Here is a 16118-nt window from a genome sequence, read left to right as displayed (position 1 = left end):
TTCTATGATAAAGGGAAATGATGTGTGTATGTGCTGAAGACAGGACACCAAAAACAAAATTATCTAACTACTGGTAATCTTGCCATGTTTGATAAACTGGCAGGCACCATTCCTAATTCCACCTAAACATTAGGAAGAACTTCCTGACAGTAAGAGCTGTTCGACAGTGGAATTTGCTGCCAAGGAGTGGGGTGGAGTCTCCTTCTTTGGAGGTCTTTAAGCAGAGGCTTGACAACCATATGTCAGGAGTGCTCTGATGGTGTTTCCTGCTTGGCAGGGGGTTGGACTCGATGGCCCTTGTGGTCTCTTCCAACTCTATGATTCTATGATTCTATGATACACTTGACATTTACAGATTATACATGAGGGAAAGCAACAGCTGACAGCATTCCAGGGAATGGGATTGATCAATCCCATGCCCTTGGAGAAGGGAGGTGGTGCTGGTAGGAAGGTTAGCAAGCCAAACAGTTCTCAGGAGGAGGAAACATAGTTTTTGCTTCTAACAAATAAAAGATGGCTCCCATGGCCAGGTGGGAATGCCTCTAGAATAGTTGCTATGTAAGAAGGGAAAAGCAAGCCTGGTATGAGAAGCAATGTGTGCCCTCCTGATACCTTGAGAGGAGGAACTGAAGACCACAAACAACTTCTGCTGCTGGCATACGTGACATTTTCTAACACGGGTTCCTCAAGCAAGGTTATTTGCTCCAGGCTAATGGAATCTGGAGCTATTCCTGTAAAGAGGTCTGAGCTAGTTGCTCCAGACTCAGACCACATGGCTCTTACAAGCCATTCTTGTATTCATAAACCAATAATTTAGGAACTTTCAACACTGAAACTATGACAACTTGTACTGCCTGTGCAATTTTTTTCCTGAATGTTGTATGGAGAAATCACATGAATTTGACGTTTTAACTTCCCAAACGTGTGGTCTTTTTCTATGCTGAGCAAGAGGGGAAATTTGGAAGAAACTTAGATGGGTATCTTTTAAAGGTCTAATGGCCTATATTTCCAAGCTTTACTTTGCTGCATATTTTGTGATTTTAAATCTCTGCTGCGGTTCTCTCACCAAAGTGTACTTGGCATCCACAGAATTCTTCTTTTATATTTATTTTCTTTCTTTCCTTCATTCCAACAGAGAATACATCTCACTGAACTACATCTAAGAAAACACACATAGGATTGTACTGCAGGGCTCTCCAGGTTTGTGGAAAATAGCATTCTTCATTTCTGGTCTGCACTAGCTCAAGACAGTTATAGCTGTCAGAATGGTTGACAGATTACTTAGTAGGGCTGGCAACCAATTAAACATTTTCCTTCCTTAATTAACTCTTTTGCTTTGAGTAATTGCTTGATTAATTAAGTAGATATTGTGTGGGTATTTATTTAAAACAACAGCTTGTCTCAACTAAACAAGAGAGATATAGCATTCTTCACCACATGACCTGGCTCAGAAAAGATGAATATAAATTGTCCGCAAGAATGCTACCTGCACTGCATGCTGCTTCTCAGAGGAAGCTCCAATTAAAACAAGAGTTTTAAATTGGTGAATAATAAAATAATTATGTTAAAGCTGTCTGTTGTTGTTGTTGAAAAGCTGTTTTCATAGTCAGTGCTGGGCAACATAGCCAACCAAGCCAAGCCATTTCAAGATAAGTTTGTTGTTGCTTTGGCAGAGTGCAGGATCTTACTTATGTGTTTATCAGATATTTATCAATTATTAGAGGGCAGCCAGGACATTTGAAGTGATTTCCTACAAATATTTTCTGAATGGTAAAAGAGAAGGTCAAGAGGCAGCTGTGGAGCAAGCCAATCAGGTGCCTGAGACGGTGCCCTGCACCCAAGGGGGGAGGGGAGCCATGGCAGGACGCTCTGTGGGGCCTTCAAGGAGTCTACCTGCCTCCTTCCACTCTGCCGCCCTACAGCTGAGGGGGAGGCGGCGGGCGGACCGTTTCGGGCAGCTCGGAGCCTGCGGGCGCCCAAGCCACTGCGTCACTCCCAGGAGAGACATGTGGTTTGGGCGCACTGCAGGCCCCGCGGTGAGTGCCGCCCGGCATTTTGTCACACCCTCAGTGGTGACACCCGGGGTGGACCACCCCCACCGCACCCCCCTTCCTCCGCCCCTGTCAAGAGGGTACAGAACAAGGCTTCAGGCAGATTCTGCCCCTCATATTGCTGATCTTCTTCAGAACAGAAAAGCACACGTAAGTTTTCATTGGAAGTGGAAGCACATTGTTCTCAAAACAACAGCAACCCTGCATAGAACTTTGCAAGGTACCAGCATGCAGATAGTTGCTGGCATCCATCTCTATCTCGGCAATGGAAAAGTGCGCCATTAGGGCATAAAGTCAAATTGCTTGGAACAGCGCCTGCTGTGGCATGGGCATCTATTGGCTAGTGTATGCGACTTTTAATGCCTTTATTCTGTTTTATAACCCTCAGAAGTTCTCAAAGTGGCTTACAAACGTTTTTTTTTTTTAAATAGAATAAAAAAGCACACATTCAAGTGTGGTGTCAGGAACAGAAATAACATGGTGTTCGTATGGTGCCATGGTTACTCAGGTGGCATTTCCTGGTCTTGATTATGGTTAACCTTCAGCCTTCACCTGTGACGCCTGAGGTGAGGGAATGGATCCAACCAAGCGGCTGGAACTTGCTTGGCCTATGATGGAGGCAAATCTTCCCTTGCTAACATTATGGTCATATCTCTCTTCACAAATTCTTAAAGAAGTTTTTTTCAGTTGTTGTAGAAACATCTGCGAATCTTCTAGGCATCTCTTGGCTGAGAAACTTTCATATATGTATGTGTATGAGACAAAAGTTGGAAACCTAGGCCTACTCTATGGGAGATAAACCTGCTGGAGGAAGAACTGGCAAAACTTGGATTCAACAGCAGACTCGCCTGCTTCTAAAGTTGATCATGAATGGGCCCCTCCGGGAGCGATGGGACGTGGTGGCTTTCTGTTGCTCCCAGAGGGAATTGTAGGGGAAAGACATGTAGAACTGGGATGGACCAATTCTCAATGAGTCTGTCCATCCCTGTGACCACAGATCAGCATGTTGGCATTTTCCCACACAAATCGCTCTCTCCCTACTTGCTGCTTCTCTCTTATCCACCAAATATTTCTTATTCTCTTAAAAATCCTAAACTACAATAAAACAAGTGAAGCCTCCCCTGCTACAATCCATCTCAGGTTGGGGCATGACCTGTATTCATGTATGTGGAACTAAGTGAGAGAGTTAGGGCAGCAGTCAGGGACAGCAACTTAGTGACACAGAGAGAAGGCACAGGTTTTCAGCTATGAGAATTAACACTGCTTGTAGCATGATCTACCTCTTAAAGATCAATGGCATAATTCCAGCGATCAGCTGTTTCCTAAATCAGGGAATTAAGCGGGGGGAACTACATCAGCAGTCATATTAGAAAAGAAAGTTAGTGCTTTCCATACCAGGAATTTTAGCCAGGATTGAGGTAGCGAGCTCCTCAACAATCTCATCATTGCTTTTCCCTGTTCCTTGAGCAGTTGATCGTGGCTGTACATCAAGTATTGTAGTGATGAGGGTATTTGTCTCTTTGCGCTGTAATAAAGAAGTGATACATTTTAATTTGCACCTCAGTTTTTAGGGTGTCCATGTTCAAAATAAATTATTTGATTTCCATAAGAAACATTTACGTTTATAAATCTGTCTACCCATTTAATCCCTTCTTCATGCTCAAAAGAAAAAAACATGGCCACAGATGGTTGCATATGAAACTCATCATAAAGTAGAAGTTTTACATTTTGTTCCCTTCAAAGTTTGCCACTTGTAAAAGTGCATCTATCGTACATTCTTGAATCTTGACACCCATTTCCATTATTGAGTCAATGTAAGAATTTGAATCCCTCAATATCTATAAAGTTAACAATAACTTTTAGTACTTTCGTTTGAAAAAGCAGGCAATTGCTCCTATTTATTTGTAACTTAGTCCACTAAACTTTGAAGAATGCGTTATCACATGTAGCTATAATAATAACAGAGTAAAGTTAACATTTTATGATTTTGGATAATTAGCTTGCTAGCAGAAGATATAAAATCCTTTCTCTAGACTGTGAGTTTTATGGATGGGTTCTTCTTGGAGGGGGGTAATACCATCTCCCACTTCTTATAGCACTGAATCTTAAACACTGCTTCATTAGTTTATAATGAATGATACACCATAAGCAAAATGTAATAAACACATTTTTAAAAACCCAGTCCTGATTTAAAAAGAATATTGTTTTTCATATCTGCTTCTGGGGAGGAAATGATTTGAACTTCATATGCAAGTTATAATTTGTTATGGCAATATTTAAAAATAGGTACTGCTGAAATGTTTATTCAATGTAACTTCTGTCTCACTGAGTCACTGTTGAGGTGACTGTGTTGGCTATTAACCACCATTAACATTCATTGTTTTAACTGCTGACCTTTCTCTCACTGTTTTGCCCCCTTAAACAAACACTCACAGAAAGAAAGTGTAGCCATTGTCCTAATGTGATTCTATTATATTTATTAATGTAACCAAAAATAGGCTTGACTTTTATTTTCTGATTGTTAAAATGTGAGTCTGACACATATATTTCTGCAATAACATTAAAGGTAAAGGGTAAAGGGACCCTGACCATTAGGTCCAGTCGTGACCAACTCTGGGGTTGCGGCACTCATCTTGCTTTATTGGCTGAGGGAGCCGGCGGTTGTTCGCAGACAGCTTCCGGGTCATGTGGCCTGCATGACTAAGCCGCTTCTGGCGAACCAGAAATGCACACGGAAACGCTGTTTACCCTCCCGCTGGAGCGGTACCTATTTAACTACTTGCACTTTGTGCTTTCAAACTGCTAGGTTGGCAGGAGCTGGGACTGAACAACGGGAGCTCACCCCGTTGCGGGGATTCGAACCGCTGACCTTCTGATCGGCAAGTCCTAGGCTCTGTGGTTTAACCCACAGCGCCACCTGCGTCCCTGTCCTGAGACCTTAGGGTGAGGAGTGGATGATAAATAAATATAATAAAGATTTATTTTTCTATCATCCTGATCATGCTTATTACATTTCATTATTAATCCATCCAAAACCACATTTTAAAATTCCTTTTTTTTCTCTCTGGGCAAAGTATGTGGAGAAATCATAAGCACACCCTACAAGGCATGGCTTGAAAAAAGCGAAGTGAGTTTTTTTGGGTATGGTGGATTAGTCAGGGAATCATGAATACACAGTACCCTGAAATATGTTCCATTCTAGAACTATGTGGTGTATTTGGCAGGTGGGTGTGGAAATACAGAGCCCACCCTGCCCTGTTAGCATCCCTATAAAATTCATTTTACTTCCTTGGTAATCACCATCATTTTCCCAGCAGTTCACCCTCAAAATCAATTCAATTTACACTTCTGGGTGGGATTTCCCTTCATCCACAATCATTTTTATGTATAAATTCAGCTACTGTTTATTTTTCCAAACCACCCTACTAAATTCTCATTGCCTTAAGCCGCTCCTCCTGCAATTTGTTACAATTCAAGCAGTATCACTAAGGGGTGTGTGTGGGAATCCTGCCTCTAATGGAGCCTCCACTTTCAGTGGCAGTCAATCCTTCTGCTTAGAACGGCAGGATAACTGACGGCAATGAATTCACAATGCATCAACTGAAAGCTCAAATCTGAGGTGGGAGGTGGTGGTATTGACTGGAGTACATTTTCTTTAATCGCCCTTTAATTTCATTTGAGCCATGCAAAGTGTTCTCCCCCGGAGACACAGCACAGCACAACAGCATTTCCATTTGCCTTGACTTAAAAGAAATATACGGAGGATATGTCGTGTCATGACAGAGTCACACAACTAAAACAACGTGTCCTCTCCGCTTTGGCTTGGAGGGGGGCAGATGACCTCCAGCTGTGCTTTCCAGTGCAGCAGTTTACACAGCTAAACAAAGAATGCCACACAAAAAACAACTACATTTGCAAATGCAATGCTCTTTGCAAACTTCCCTGGTGGCCCTATTGAATTTGAGACATCTAATGCCAGCATGTGCCTAGGTCATCCCATATTATCACTGTTTATAGTGGGTGATCATAACTGTTTTCGCCTGCCAATTGCAAAACCACCCCTTTGCTTGATAATATCAGTTGTTTATATGCCAGATACCTGACAAGAAAAAAATGACAAAGAACAGTAAGTGGTGTGTGTGCCCATCACCTTCTCATCCTCACTTGACCAGACAGACAGTAACCCTGAGGCAATGACAAGCTTGTTGAGCTTTCAGCCAGATCTGAACTAGTAATAAAGAACGTAGAAATAGCATTACAGTGGTACCCCGGGTTACATACGCTTCAGGTTACAGACTCCGCTAACCCTGAAATAGTACCTCAGGTTAAGAACTTTGCTTCAGGATGAGAACAGAAATCGTGCTCCAGTGGTGCAGCAGCAGCAGGAGGCCCCATTAGCTAAAGTGCTGCTTCAGGTTAAGAACAGTTTCAGGTTAAGTACGGACCTCCGGAACGAATTAAGTACTTAACCCGAGGTACCACTGTACTTTCAATAAAAAACTGGATCAGATAGCAAAGTGAAATGGTACAGGTGATAAGTCCGTCAAATCGTAATCTGAACCAGCATAAATAATCAAATTACACCTCTAGGAGTTTTGTTACTAACACACTTCTTTTTCAATGAAAAGCCATAACTAGCTACATTTGCAAGTTGCACTAAACCATAGTTTAGCACGGTGGGAATGAACTAAGATGAGCCATACCGAACCTCAGGTGCATGTACCCTTTCTCCTGTCTTGCTTGGCTAGGAAGAGAAGACCTTTCCCATTTCAGTGTTGCTTAACCATAGTTTGTCGGTTTCTCTGAACCAACAAACTGTGGATAACATTATATATACACTGTACTTTTCCATGTATAAGACACCACCATGTATAAGACGACCCCTATAAGACACCACCATGTATAAGACGACCCCAATATTTTAAACATCAAACAGAACAACTTTGATATTTTATTAAATATTCAAAGCACCAGAACTGGCATTGTTGAGCTTTTTTGCTTTTTTGTCTTTTTCTTTTTCTCTGGCGCTTCTTCACGGCAGCCGCAGACCCCCAATTTTGGACTCTTTTTTTTTTAAAGTAAAAAACACCATCTTATACACTGAAAAATATGGTAGTTTGTTTAAAACAAGCCAACTTGTTAGACAGCATTAAGTCACAGTTCCCCAGATCGGATGTTAATAGACGCACAGATCTCTTCACCAACTATGATGTGCAATCAGAAGAAGGATGTGTGTGAAGGAATATCACGCAGCCATGATGAACACAGAGATCAGGAATCATGGTTTATGAAGGAGTGCACAAATGTCCAAATGTGCCCCATCAGGCACAGAAATGCAATTTGGATGTCAACTGGGGGTTTCTGTGCAATTTTAACTGAATATTAATAATCCCCCACTTGGCTTAAAGAAATCTAATCTCCACTGAGAATGCTAACTACACACGCACATTCAGATGACCTTCAGTAAACAATTTTTAAAAAAATTGCTTCAGAATTGTTTAAGGAAACTGCATAGCATAAATGTATTAAATCTGGATGAACTGGTTGTAGTTGCAACTTTAAAGCTGTTCTTCCTCTCATTAGAGTTTTAAAGCCCATTAGATCATAAATTGTTACAGATACTATTGATGTTAATGAAAGGCAGCTTTTGAATAAATCATAACATGATTTTAAAACAAAACAAAAGCTACTACTTGTGGGGAAGAAGCAGCCATGTGTGGACAGACTGCTTAGCAATCACTGCTTGTTATTTCTCTTCAACCAACTGCAACCATTAAACCAAACTCTCCTTTAACGTTAAGGAGTATAACTCATTTATCTTAATTACCTTGGAGCACATATCTTAAATATATTCACAAACCTGGAAAGCTAAATTGGCATTTTCATGCATTCCAAATATTTCTGGGTCATCAATCAAAGGAAGGTTTTCAATGTAGTCTTTAAAATCTTGCAGACTGTCAGCCACTGGGGCAAAATATATACCTATTGTATCGAAAGGCAAACACAGCAGAAAAAGGTTACTCACATACAAAACTAATTCAAAACCATAGTACGTACAGGTGCTTTGTAGTCTTATGAATATGGGGGTACAAGACAGCCAAAAATTTAGATCAAAGTAGTGACAGAATTTAAGGTTTGAGGTGTTTAATTAAACTTACATTAAAAAAAAAATGTATGCGCCAAAGGAAGCACAGTCTGTAGTCTAAGCACCAGTATTTAGCATGGGTAAACACTAACTAAATTAGGCAGTTTTCTGAAGCTGTGTATTAGGACAGTTACCCTAGCCAATCAACAAGTGTTAATTGAAAAGTGTTAATTGAAAATTGAAAAGTGTTAATTTTCTTGTTAGGTGAACTGGCCCGGGGGGATAGAGCATTTGAAGTTCAAAGTATCAAAAGGGCTGAGTGTTGAACAGATGTGAAAAGCCAATCCCCTTTGAGGTAATGAGCTTCAGCACATCAAAGGAGGCGACATCCCCTGGGTTATAAGAGGGACCAGAATTTAGCCTATGGGAGAAGATATGGGGTTAGGGCTGGAGTGATGCATTTGGGGAGCATAAAAGGAACCATTAAGGTGGGTACACGGGCTCCAGAGAAAGGGTAGTGCTGGGCTTATTGTTGCTATAAAGGTAAAGGTGCCCCTGCCCGTACGGGCCAGTCTTGACAGACTCTGGGGTTGTGCGCCCATCTCACTCAAGAGGCCAGCGCTGTCCGGAGACACTTCCGGGTCACGTGGCCAGCGTGACAAAGCTGCATCTGGCGAGCCAGCGCAGCACACGGAACGCCATTTACCTTCCCGCTGGTAAGCGGTCCCTATTTATCTACTTGCACCCGGAGGTGCTTTCAAACTGCTAGGTTGGCAGGCGCTGGGACCGAGCAACGGGAGCGCACCCCGCCGCGGGGATTCGAACCGCCGACCTTTCGATCGGCAAGCCCTAGGCGCTGAGGCTTTTACCCACAGCACCACCCGCGTCCCTAATTGTCCCTTATTGTTGCTACTGTTATGAAATAAGCTGGTGTGTTGGGCTGCTGCTGCTGTGAACTTCCTCCATTGCAGGACTTCCTCTCCCCCCCCCTCCCTGCAGGTCTCAGCAGTACTGCATCTGCTCCACAGGGTCTCCTAGGTTTGTGGAAGAAATCTGAGGGATCTCCAAGGGGCTGCATGGGGGAAGAGAGGAAGGGCACATTCCATTGGCATGAATGGAAGCCAGTTGTGTAAGCAGGTGGCAACAGTTGGATACCATCCAATACTAATAAACAAACAGCACCATGAAGGTAGTTTACAAACACATTTTGAAGGCACCACCTTCTAGGAGGATGGATCTGTGGATCTGTTCAGTGTGACTAATGCAAACAGGGCACACAAACGATAAATATCCAGGTGCTACCTATATTTAACCATCTACAAGGATGTAATGCATCCGGTGTGATTCAAAGACTCACGAGGACTTCAGACCTTCCAATAGTTCTTGACGCTTTTCCCTTGTGTTAAACTTTAAACTCAGACGATCTAATAAAGACTTTAAGGAGTTCTTGTAAAGCTTATAAAATATGCAGTAATCTCTTTAGAATCTATAAAGCCTGCAGGCCGCCTAAATCCCTGAACTGGGGCATTTCTGTTAATAACTTTAACATGCTGCTCTAATCGGAAAAGTTAACTGTATAAAAATAGCACAGTGAAGTGAAATGTTTATGTTGTGATTCCCAGAACAATTTACATATTATAGTGAAATAAAACTGGCCTTTCCTAACTGGTTTCCTATAAGTGTTAAATTGAATCTGTATGGATTTACATTCATCCGTGTGTGTGTGTGTGTGTGTGTGTGTGTGTGTGTTTTAAAAAGCTTCAGTAATTGCATCCCCTTAACAAGGCAATCATGTCTAAGCAGAGCAAGGTGTTGCTGTCTTTTCCAGGGTCTTACATGACATCCTAGCCAGGGGCAGATCTAATATGAAACTAATGAAGCTGAAGCTTCAGGGCCCCTAATCCTGGAAGGGCCCCAGAAGTGAATTTAGTCCTCGTTGCTTAAACATTGGGGGTCTAATGGGCCCAATTTGAGTTGCAAGACTCAAATTGATGATGATGATATATTTCAACAATCCCAAAGTTTGATAGTCAGTAACACAGATTTTGTAAAGATTTGGCAATCAGTTGTGGAGCATCTCAACTGAAGAAAACAACAGTGGTTACCCAGACGTTGCTGCTGGTTGCAAAGGGGGCCCCTATAACATGGTGGAGGATATGTTTGTATTCCTAAGCACGCTACCCACTCAGTAGGAAGAGTGTTCTTAGTTGTATATGATAGTTTTCTTCAGTCATCTGATTCTGAGAAAACAGATGTTGCTTACTGCTAGATTGGGAGTGGAGAACCTCAATCCAGGGGGATAAATACAGCCCTCCAGATTTCTCTATGTGGCGCTCAGGACTCTCCCAGTCAACACTGCCTCTTATATCCCTCTTGAGTGCTTTTGCCTGGCTGGAATGTGTCCTTGAACCACTAGTGTGGTTGAGTGGCTACAATGTGGGCTTAGGACCTGGGAGTCAAGGGTTCAAATCCCCACTCAGCCGTGAAGCTCGCTGGGTGACCTTGAGCTAGTCTCTCATTCTCAGCCTAACCTATCTGACAGGGCTGTTGTGAGGCAGAGGCACCGTCTTGCATCTAAGATTGGGCAGCTGCCACGAGTCGCATGTGTGTGACATCATACATGCACGCAACGTCGCATCGGTGGAAAGAGCCCACCGTACAGTAAGGCTTCTTCTCTTACGCTCCGAAGGAGCCAGCCATTCAACCTGTATCTTATACATGTGTTTGTGGAATGATCACTTGGGGAATCTTCACTGGAAACAAGAGTGTGCCAGTCATGACTGCAAGGGACGTAATTACTTTGTGAATGCCAATGTTGCTCTGCCAATTTGGCAAAACCAGTAAATACCAATCAAAATATACGTATTCCTACAAACTGCTCTGTCAGGCAGGAGGGTAAAAACTGACGAGATTGAGCCTGCCTCCCACAATTATTGGCTTCTGTCTCTGTCACATGATGAGGGAATTACCCAGTCCAGTGGTTTCATTGTCCACTGCAGTAAATTGGCAGGCGGTAAGGAGAATGGCTATATGGCTTGAAGCGCCAAAACAGTGAGTTCGGGAAAGGCAAGTCTCTATCCGATGAGCCTGTACACAAGTGGACTTAGCTGTAGACAATAGATTTTGTGTTGTATTGCTGGTGGAAGATGGATGCCACCCAGAGTGGTTGGTGAAACCCAGCCAGATGGGCGGGATATAAATTAAAATAAATATGTTATTATTATTAAGCATATACGGTAAGTATGTCTAGCAGTCAGCAGGTTTTCTATTTATAGCTGCACAGTTCTGTGCTGAAAACGACTAAGGACTCACAACTAAAAATGTATAATAAATGTGTAAACCTAAGGTGCCGCAGGACTCTTTGTTGTTTTAACAGAATCTTCCATTAATGTGAGACCTGCACAGCTTGAAAATATAGTTACCTGATTCTGAATATTTATAGTCTTCTTCTAACGTTTCAGGAGCAAAAAACCTCCTTAGGACTGTGCGAAGACATCTCTGATCCCAGGCATCTGTAACTCGTCCTCCATATGTAATTTCGCCTGCAAAACATCAGTTTTACAGATTATGATGGCATCTTTCACTTTTTGTACATAATTCATTTTCTCTGGGTATATATTTTCACATTGCTGAACAGTTAGTTGATAAAATGCAATGTTCTCAAACCAGAATTCATTGAGTCTTCTTTTCCTTATAACAGGAAAGAAAAGAAGGCCTAAATAAATTAGAGTAGGCCCACTGAAATGAATGCAAGAAAGTTAGTTGTGCCCAGTAATTTAAACAGATCATCTCTGAGCAGGACTAACGCTGGATACAAACCAGATTTTTAAAATTTTCATTCTACATCTGGACCAAACTAGCTTGTATTCAGAACTATATTTATATGACAATAATGTCCAGTTATTTAAGAAATTTGGATTACTGAATAGGGCTGCCATACATCCCGGACATATCCAGGATTTGTCTAGCGCTAATAGCATCTGGGCAGAATTTCCGGAAATCGTGAAAATGTCCAGGAAAACCTGGACGTATGGTAACCCATGTCAGAAGTGCTGATTTTTTGGTGAACTTCCTTAAAAATAACTCAAATGGCAGAAAGATCAGTCTGAAAAAATTGTACTTTTCAGTTGGCAGAATAAATCTACAGTGGTACCCCGCAAGACGAATGCCTCGCAAGACGGAAAACCCGCAAGACGAAAGGGTTTTCTGTTTCGGAGGCGCTTCGCAAGACGAATTTCCCTATGGGCTTGCTTCGCAAGACGAAAGCCCATAGGGAAATCTCCGGGGACTTGTTTTAAATTGCTGGCGGTCGGGAGCAAAGACTTTCGCCCACAGCCGGCCTTCAGAAGAGGTCCTGGACCTCTTCTGAAGGCCGGCGGGGGGCAAAAGTCTTTGCTCCCCCCGCCTGCCTTCCCGGGACAGCGGAGACTTCTCCGCTGCCCCGGGCGATCTTAAAATGCTGGCGGGCGGGAGCGAAGCGTTCGCTGCCGACCCCCAGCATTTTAAAATCTCCCCGGGACAGCAGAGAAGTCCCGCCCCGCTCGGGATGGCGGCGCAGAGCTGTCTGCCATCCCGGGATCAGCGCAGCTCTGCGCGGCCATCGGGAGCCGGGGGCGAAGCCCGCCCCGCTCCAGATGGCCGCGCAAAGCTGCCTGCAGTCCCGGGACTGCAGGCAGATCTGCGCCACCATCCCGAGCGGGGCGCTAAGTCCCGCCCCGCTCTGGATGCCAGCGCAGAGCTGTCTGCCGTCCCGGGACTGCAGGCAGATCTGCGCCACCATCCCAAGCGGGGCGCTAAGTCCCGCCCCGCTCGGGATGGCGGCGCAGAGCTGTCTGCCATCCCGGGATCAGCGCAGCTCTGCGCGGCCATCGGGAGCCGGGGGCGAAGCCCGCCCCGCTCCAGATGGCCGCGCAAAGCTGCCTGCAGTCCCGGGACTGCAGGCAGATCTGCGCCACCATCCCGAGCGGGGCGCTAAGTCCCGCCCCGCTCGGGATGGCGGCGCAGAGCTGTCTGCCATCCCGGGATCAGCGCAGCTCTGCGCGGCCATCGGGAGCCGGGGGCGAAGCCCGCCCCGCTACAGATGGCCGCGCAAAGCTGCCTGCAGTCCCGGGACTGCAGGCAGATCTGCGCCACCATCCCGAGCGGGGCGCTAAGTCCCGCCCCGCTCTGGATGCCAGCGCAGAGCTGTCTGCCGTCCCGGGAATGCAGGCAGATCTGCGCCACCATCCCGAGCGGGGCGCTAAGTCCCGCCCCGCTCGGGATGGCGGCGCAGAGCTGTCTGCCGTCCCGGGATCAGCGCAGCTCTGCGCGGCCATCAGGAGCCGGGGCGAAGCCCGCCCCGCTCCAGATGGCCGCGCAAAGCTGCCTGCAGTCCCGGGACTGCAGGCAGATCTGCGCCACCATCCCGAGCGGGGCGCTAAGTCCCGCCCCGCTCGGGATGCCGGCGCAGAGCTGTCTGCCATCCCGGGACTGCAGGCAGATGTGTGCCGCCATCCTGAGCGGGGCGCTAAGTCCCGCCCCGCTCTGGATGCCGGCGCAGAGCTGTCTGCCGTCCCGGGACTGCCATCGCGAGCGGGGCTAAGTCCCGCCCCGCTCTGGATGGCGGTGCAGATCTGCCTGCCGTCCCGGGATCAGCGAAGCGTTCGCTGCTGACCCCCAGCATTTTAAAATCTCCCCGTGTCCCGGTGAGATTTTAAAATGCTGGGGGTCGGCAGCGAAGCCCTTGTTCCCCCCCCAGCCCCCCCCAGCCTTCAGAAGCCCTTGTTCCCCCCCCCCCCCAGCCTTCAGAAGAGGTCGGGGGACAGACTGTCCCCGGACCTGGTCTGAAGGCGGTTTCCCTAGGAACGCATTAATTGATTTTCAATGCATTCCTATGGGAAACCGTGCTTCGCAAGACGAAAAACTCGCAAGAAGAAAAAACTTGCGGAACGAATTAATTTCGTCTTGCGAGGCACCACTGTACTGTAAAATTGTTAGGATATCTGTCTGCTGGAAGGAATACAGGTTAAACCTGAAGGGTTTGAAAATGGCTACTGATGGAGGACTGCTATTGTGAAATTTTGCTTTCTGGATAAAATTCTTTCTACCTTGAGAAAGCTACTGTGAAACGAGCTTTGATATCTTCTGAGTTTGTTTGAACTGGTATCTAATATACTTATTTTGAAGAGATAAGAAAGCATTTCATCCCTTTAGGAACAGATGATATGCATTATTTAATTCAATCCAGGCAAGAATAATTAATAGCTCCCAATGATAATGTTTTACTGACCAGCTCTGTTCAAATAACATACCGGTAATGTCTCCTGACATTTTGTGTATGTCATACCTTTGTTTCCAGATATTAAGAAGCTGGATTAAATGAACTAATTTTTATGTACAGAGGATATTAATGCAGTAAAATGAGACCTTTGTGGTTATAGCAGGGATTTCACAGTCCCTGCATAATATAGTGAGAAAAGAAACAAAAATTGTATTGGCTGGAATTGAATGTGATGACAGTAGCATCTCAAAGTCACATTTAGAGCTGTTGTGGGGAGCAAAATTTCAACAGCTGATGAAATGGAAGAGACAGAGAAGCTCATGCAATTCAGGTTTTCTTCAGTGCAGACCAAGTATGATGTTTTCTGTGACTGTTTTGGAGCTATGGAATTCAAATAGCCATACTGAGTAAACAAACTCAGGACTAGCTGAGTAGAACCTCAGGTCCTTCTCTCCTGCAGAAAGCTCCCCAGGCCACCTATCCTCACTTCCTCAAAACTAGTCAACATGTTCTTAATTCAGAAATAAGGTAAAGGTACCCCTGCCCGTACGGGCCAGTCGTGTCCGACTCTGGGGTTGCGCGCACATCTCGCTTAAGAGGCCGGGGGCCAGCGCTGTCCGGAGACACTTCCGGGTCACGTGGCCAGCGTGATGAAGCTGCTCTGGTGAGCCTGCACCAGCGCAGCACACGGAAACGCTGTTTACCTTCCTGCTATAAAGCGGTACCTATTTATCTACTTGCACTTTAGGGGTGCTTTCGAACTGCTAGGTTGGCAGGCGCTGGGACCGAACAACAGGAGCTCACCCCGCCGCGGGGATTTGAACCGCCGACCATACGATCGGCAAGTCCTAGGCGCTGAGGTTTTACCCACAGCGCCACCCGCGTCCCTCAATTCAGAAATAGTGAATGGTAAAAACGTCCTTGATTCCGTAGGTATCCAGATGAGGGGGCTGATTGTTTGTGCATAACTGAATTAAGAGTATTTTATCTGCTGCTGTTTACTATTTTTAAAATGGTCTGGAGGTGGATTTTAATCGCCAAGTCCAATTCTAACTGTAGACATTTTCAACTTTGCATTTAGACTGGTTTCATTGTTGCTAACATCATGGCTGCTCTCATTCTTGTTGCAAGCCACTTTGGTCTGGGGTAGTGGTAATTAAAAGACGCCTGCTTCTTGGGAGAAAAGCAATGACAAACCTAGACAGCATCTTAAAAAGCAGAGACATCACCTTGCCAACAAAGGTCCGTATAGTTAAAGCTATGGTTTTCCCAGAAGTGATGTATGGAAGTGAGAGCTGGACTATAAAGAAGGCTGATTGCCGAAGAATTGATGCTTTTGAATTATGGTGCTGGAGGAGACTCTTGAGAGTCCCATGGACTGCAAGAAGATCAAACCTATCCATTCTTAAGGAAATCAGCCCTGAGTGCTCACTGGAAGGACAGATCCTGAAGCTGAGGCGCCAATACTTTGGCCACCTCATGAGAAGAGAAGACTCCCTGGAAAAGACCCTGATGCTGGGAAAGATGGAGGGCACAAGGAGAAGGGGACGACAGAAGACGAGATGGTTGGACAGTGTTCTCGAAGCTACGAACATGAGTTTGACCAAACTGCGGGAGGCAGTGGAAAACAGGAGTGCCTGGCGTGCTCTGGTCCAGTCGGTCACGAAGAGGCAGACACAACTGAACGACTAAGCAACAACAAGTGGTTCTCAATTAGCTAAGT

The 16118-nt window shown here is 45.1% G+C and overlaps 1 protein-coding gene across 1 annotated transcript in view; it reads right to left on the bottom strand.

The window, feature by feature from the left end:
- The window catches only part of DNAH6 (dynein axonemal heavy chain 6), a 123620-nt gene that overhangs the window by 11666 nt on the left and 95836 nt on the right, over positions 1 to 16118 (bottom strand). The window contains exons 69-71 of the mRNA XM_028711618.2: positions 11559 to 11678; positions 7912 to 8033; positions 3447 to 3576 (exon numbers count right to left, since the gene is read on the bottom strand). Coding sequence (XP_028567451.2) covers positions 3447 to 3576; positions 7912 to 8033; positions 11559 to 11678 — 372 coding nt within the window. The remainder of the gene's footprint in view (positions 1 to 3446; positions 3577 to 7911; positions 8034 to 11558; positions 11679 to 16118) is intronic.

This window comes from Podarcis muralis, chromosome 17 (assembly GCF_964188315.1).
Source record: "Podarcis muralis chromosome 17, rPodMur119.hap1.1, whole genome shotgun sequence".
Taxonomy (NCBI): Eukaryota; Metazoa; Chordata; class Lepidosauria; order Squamata; family Lacertidae; genus Podarcis; species Podarcis muralis.
The sequence above is the reverse complement of the archived record's forward strand: the minus strand, read 5'-3'. Positions and strand labels throughout refer to the sequence as shown.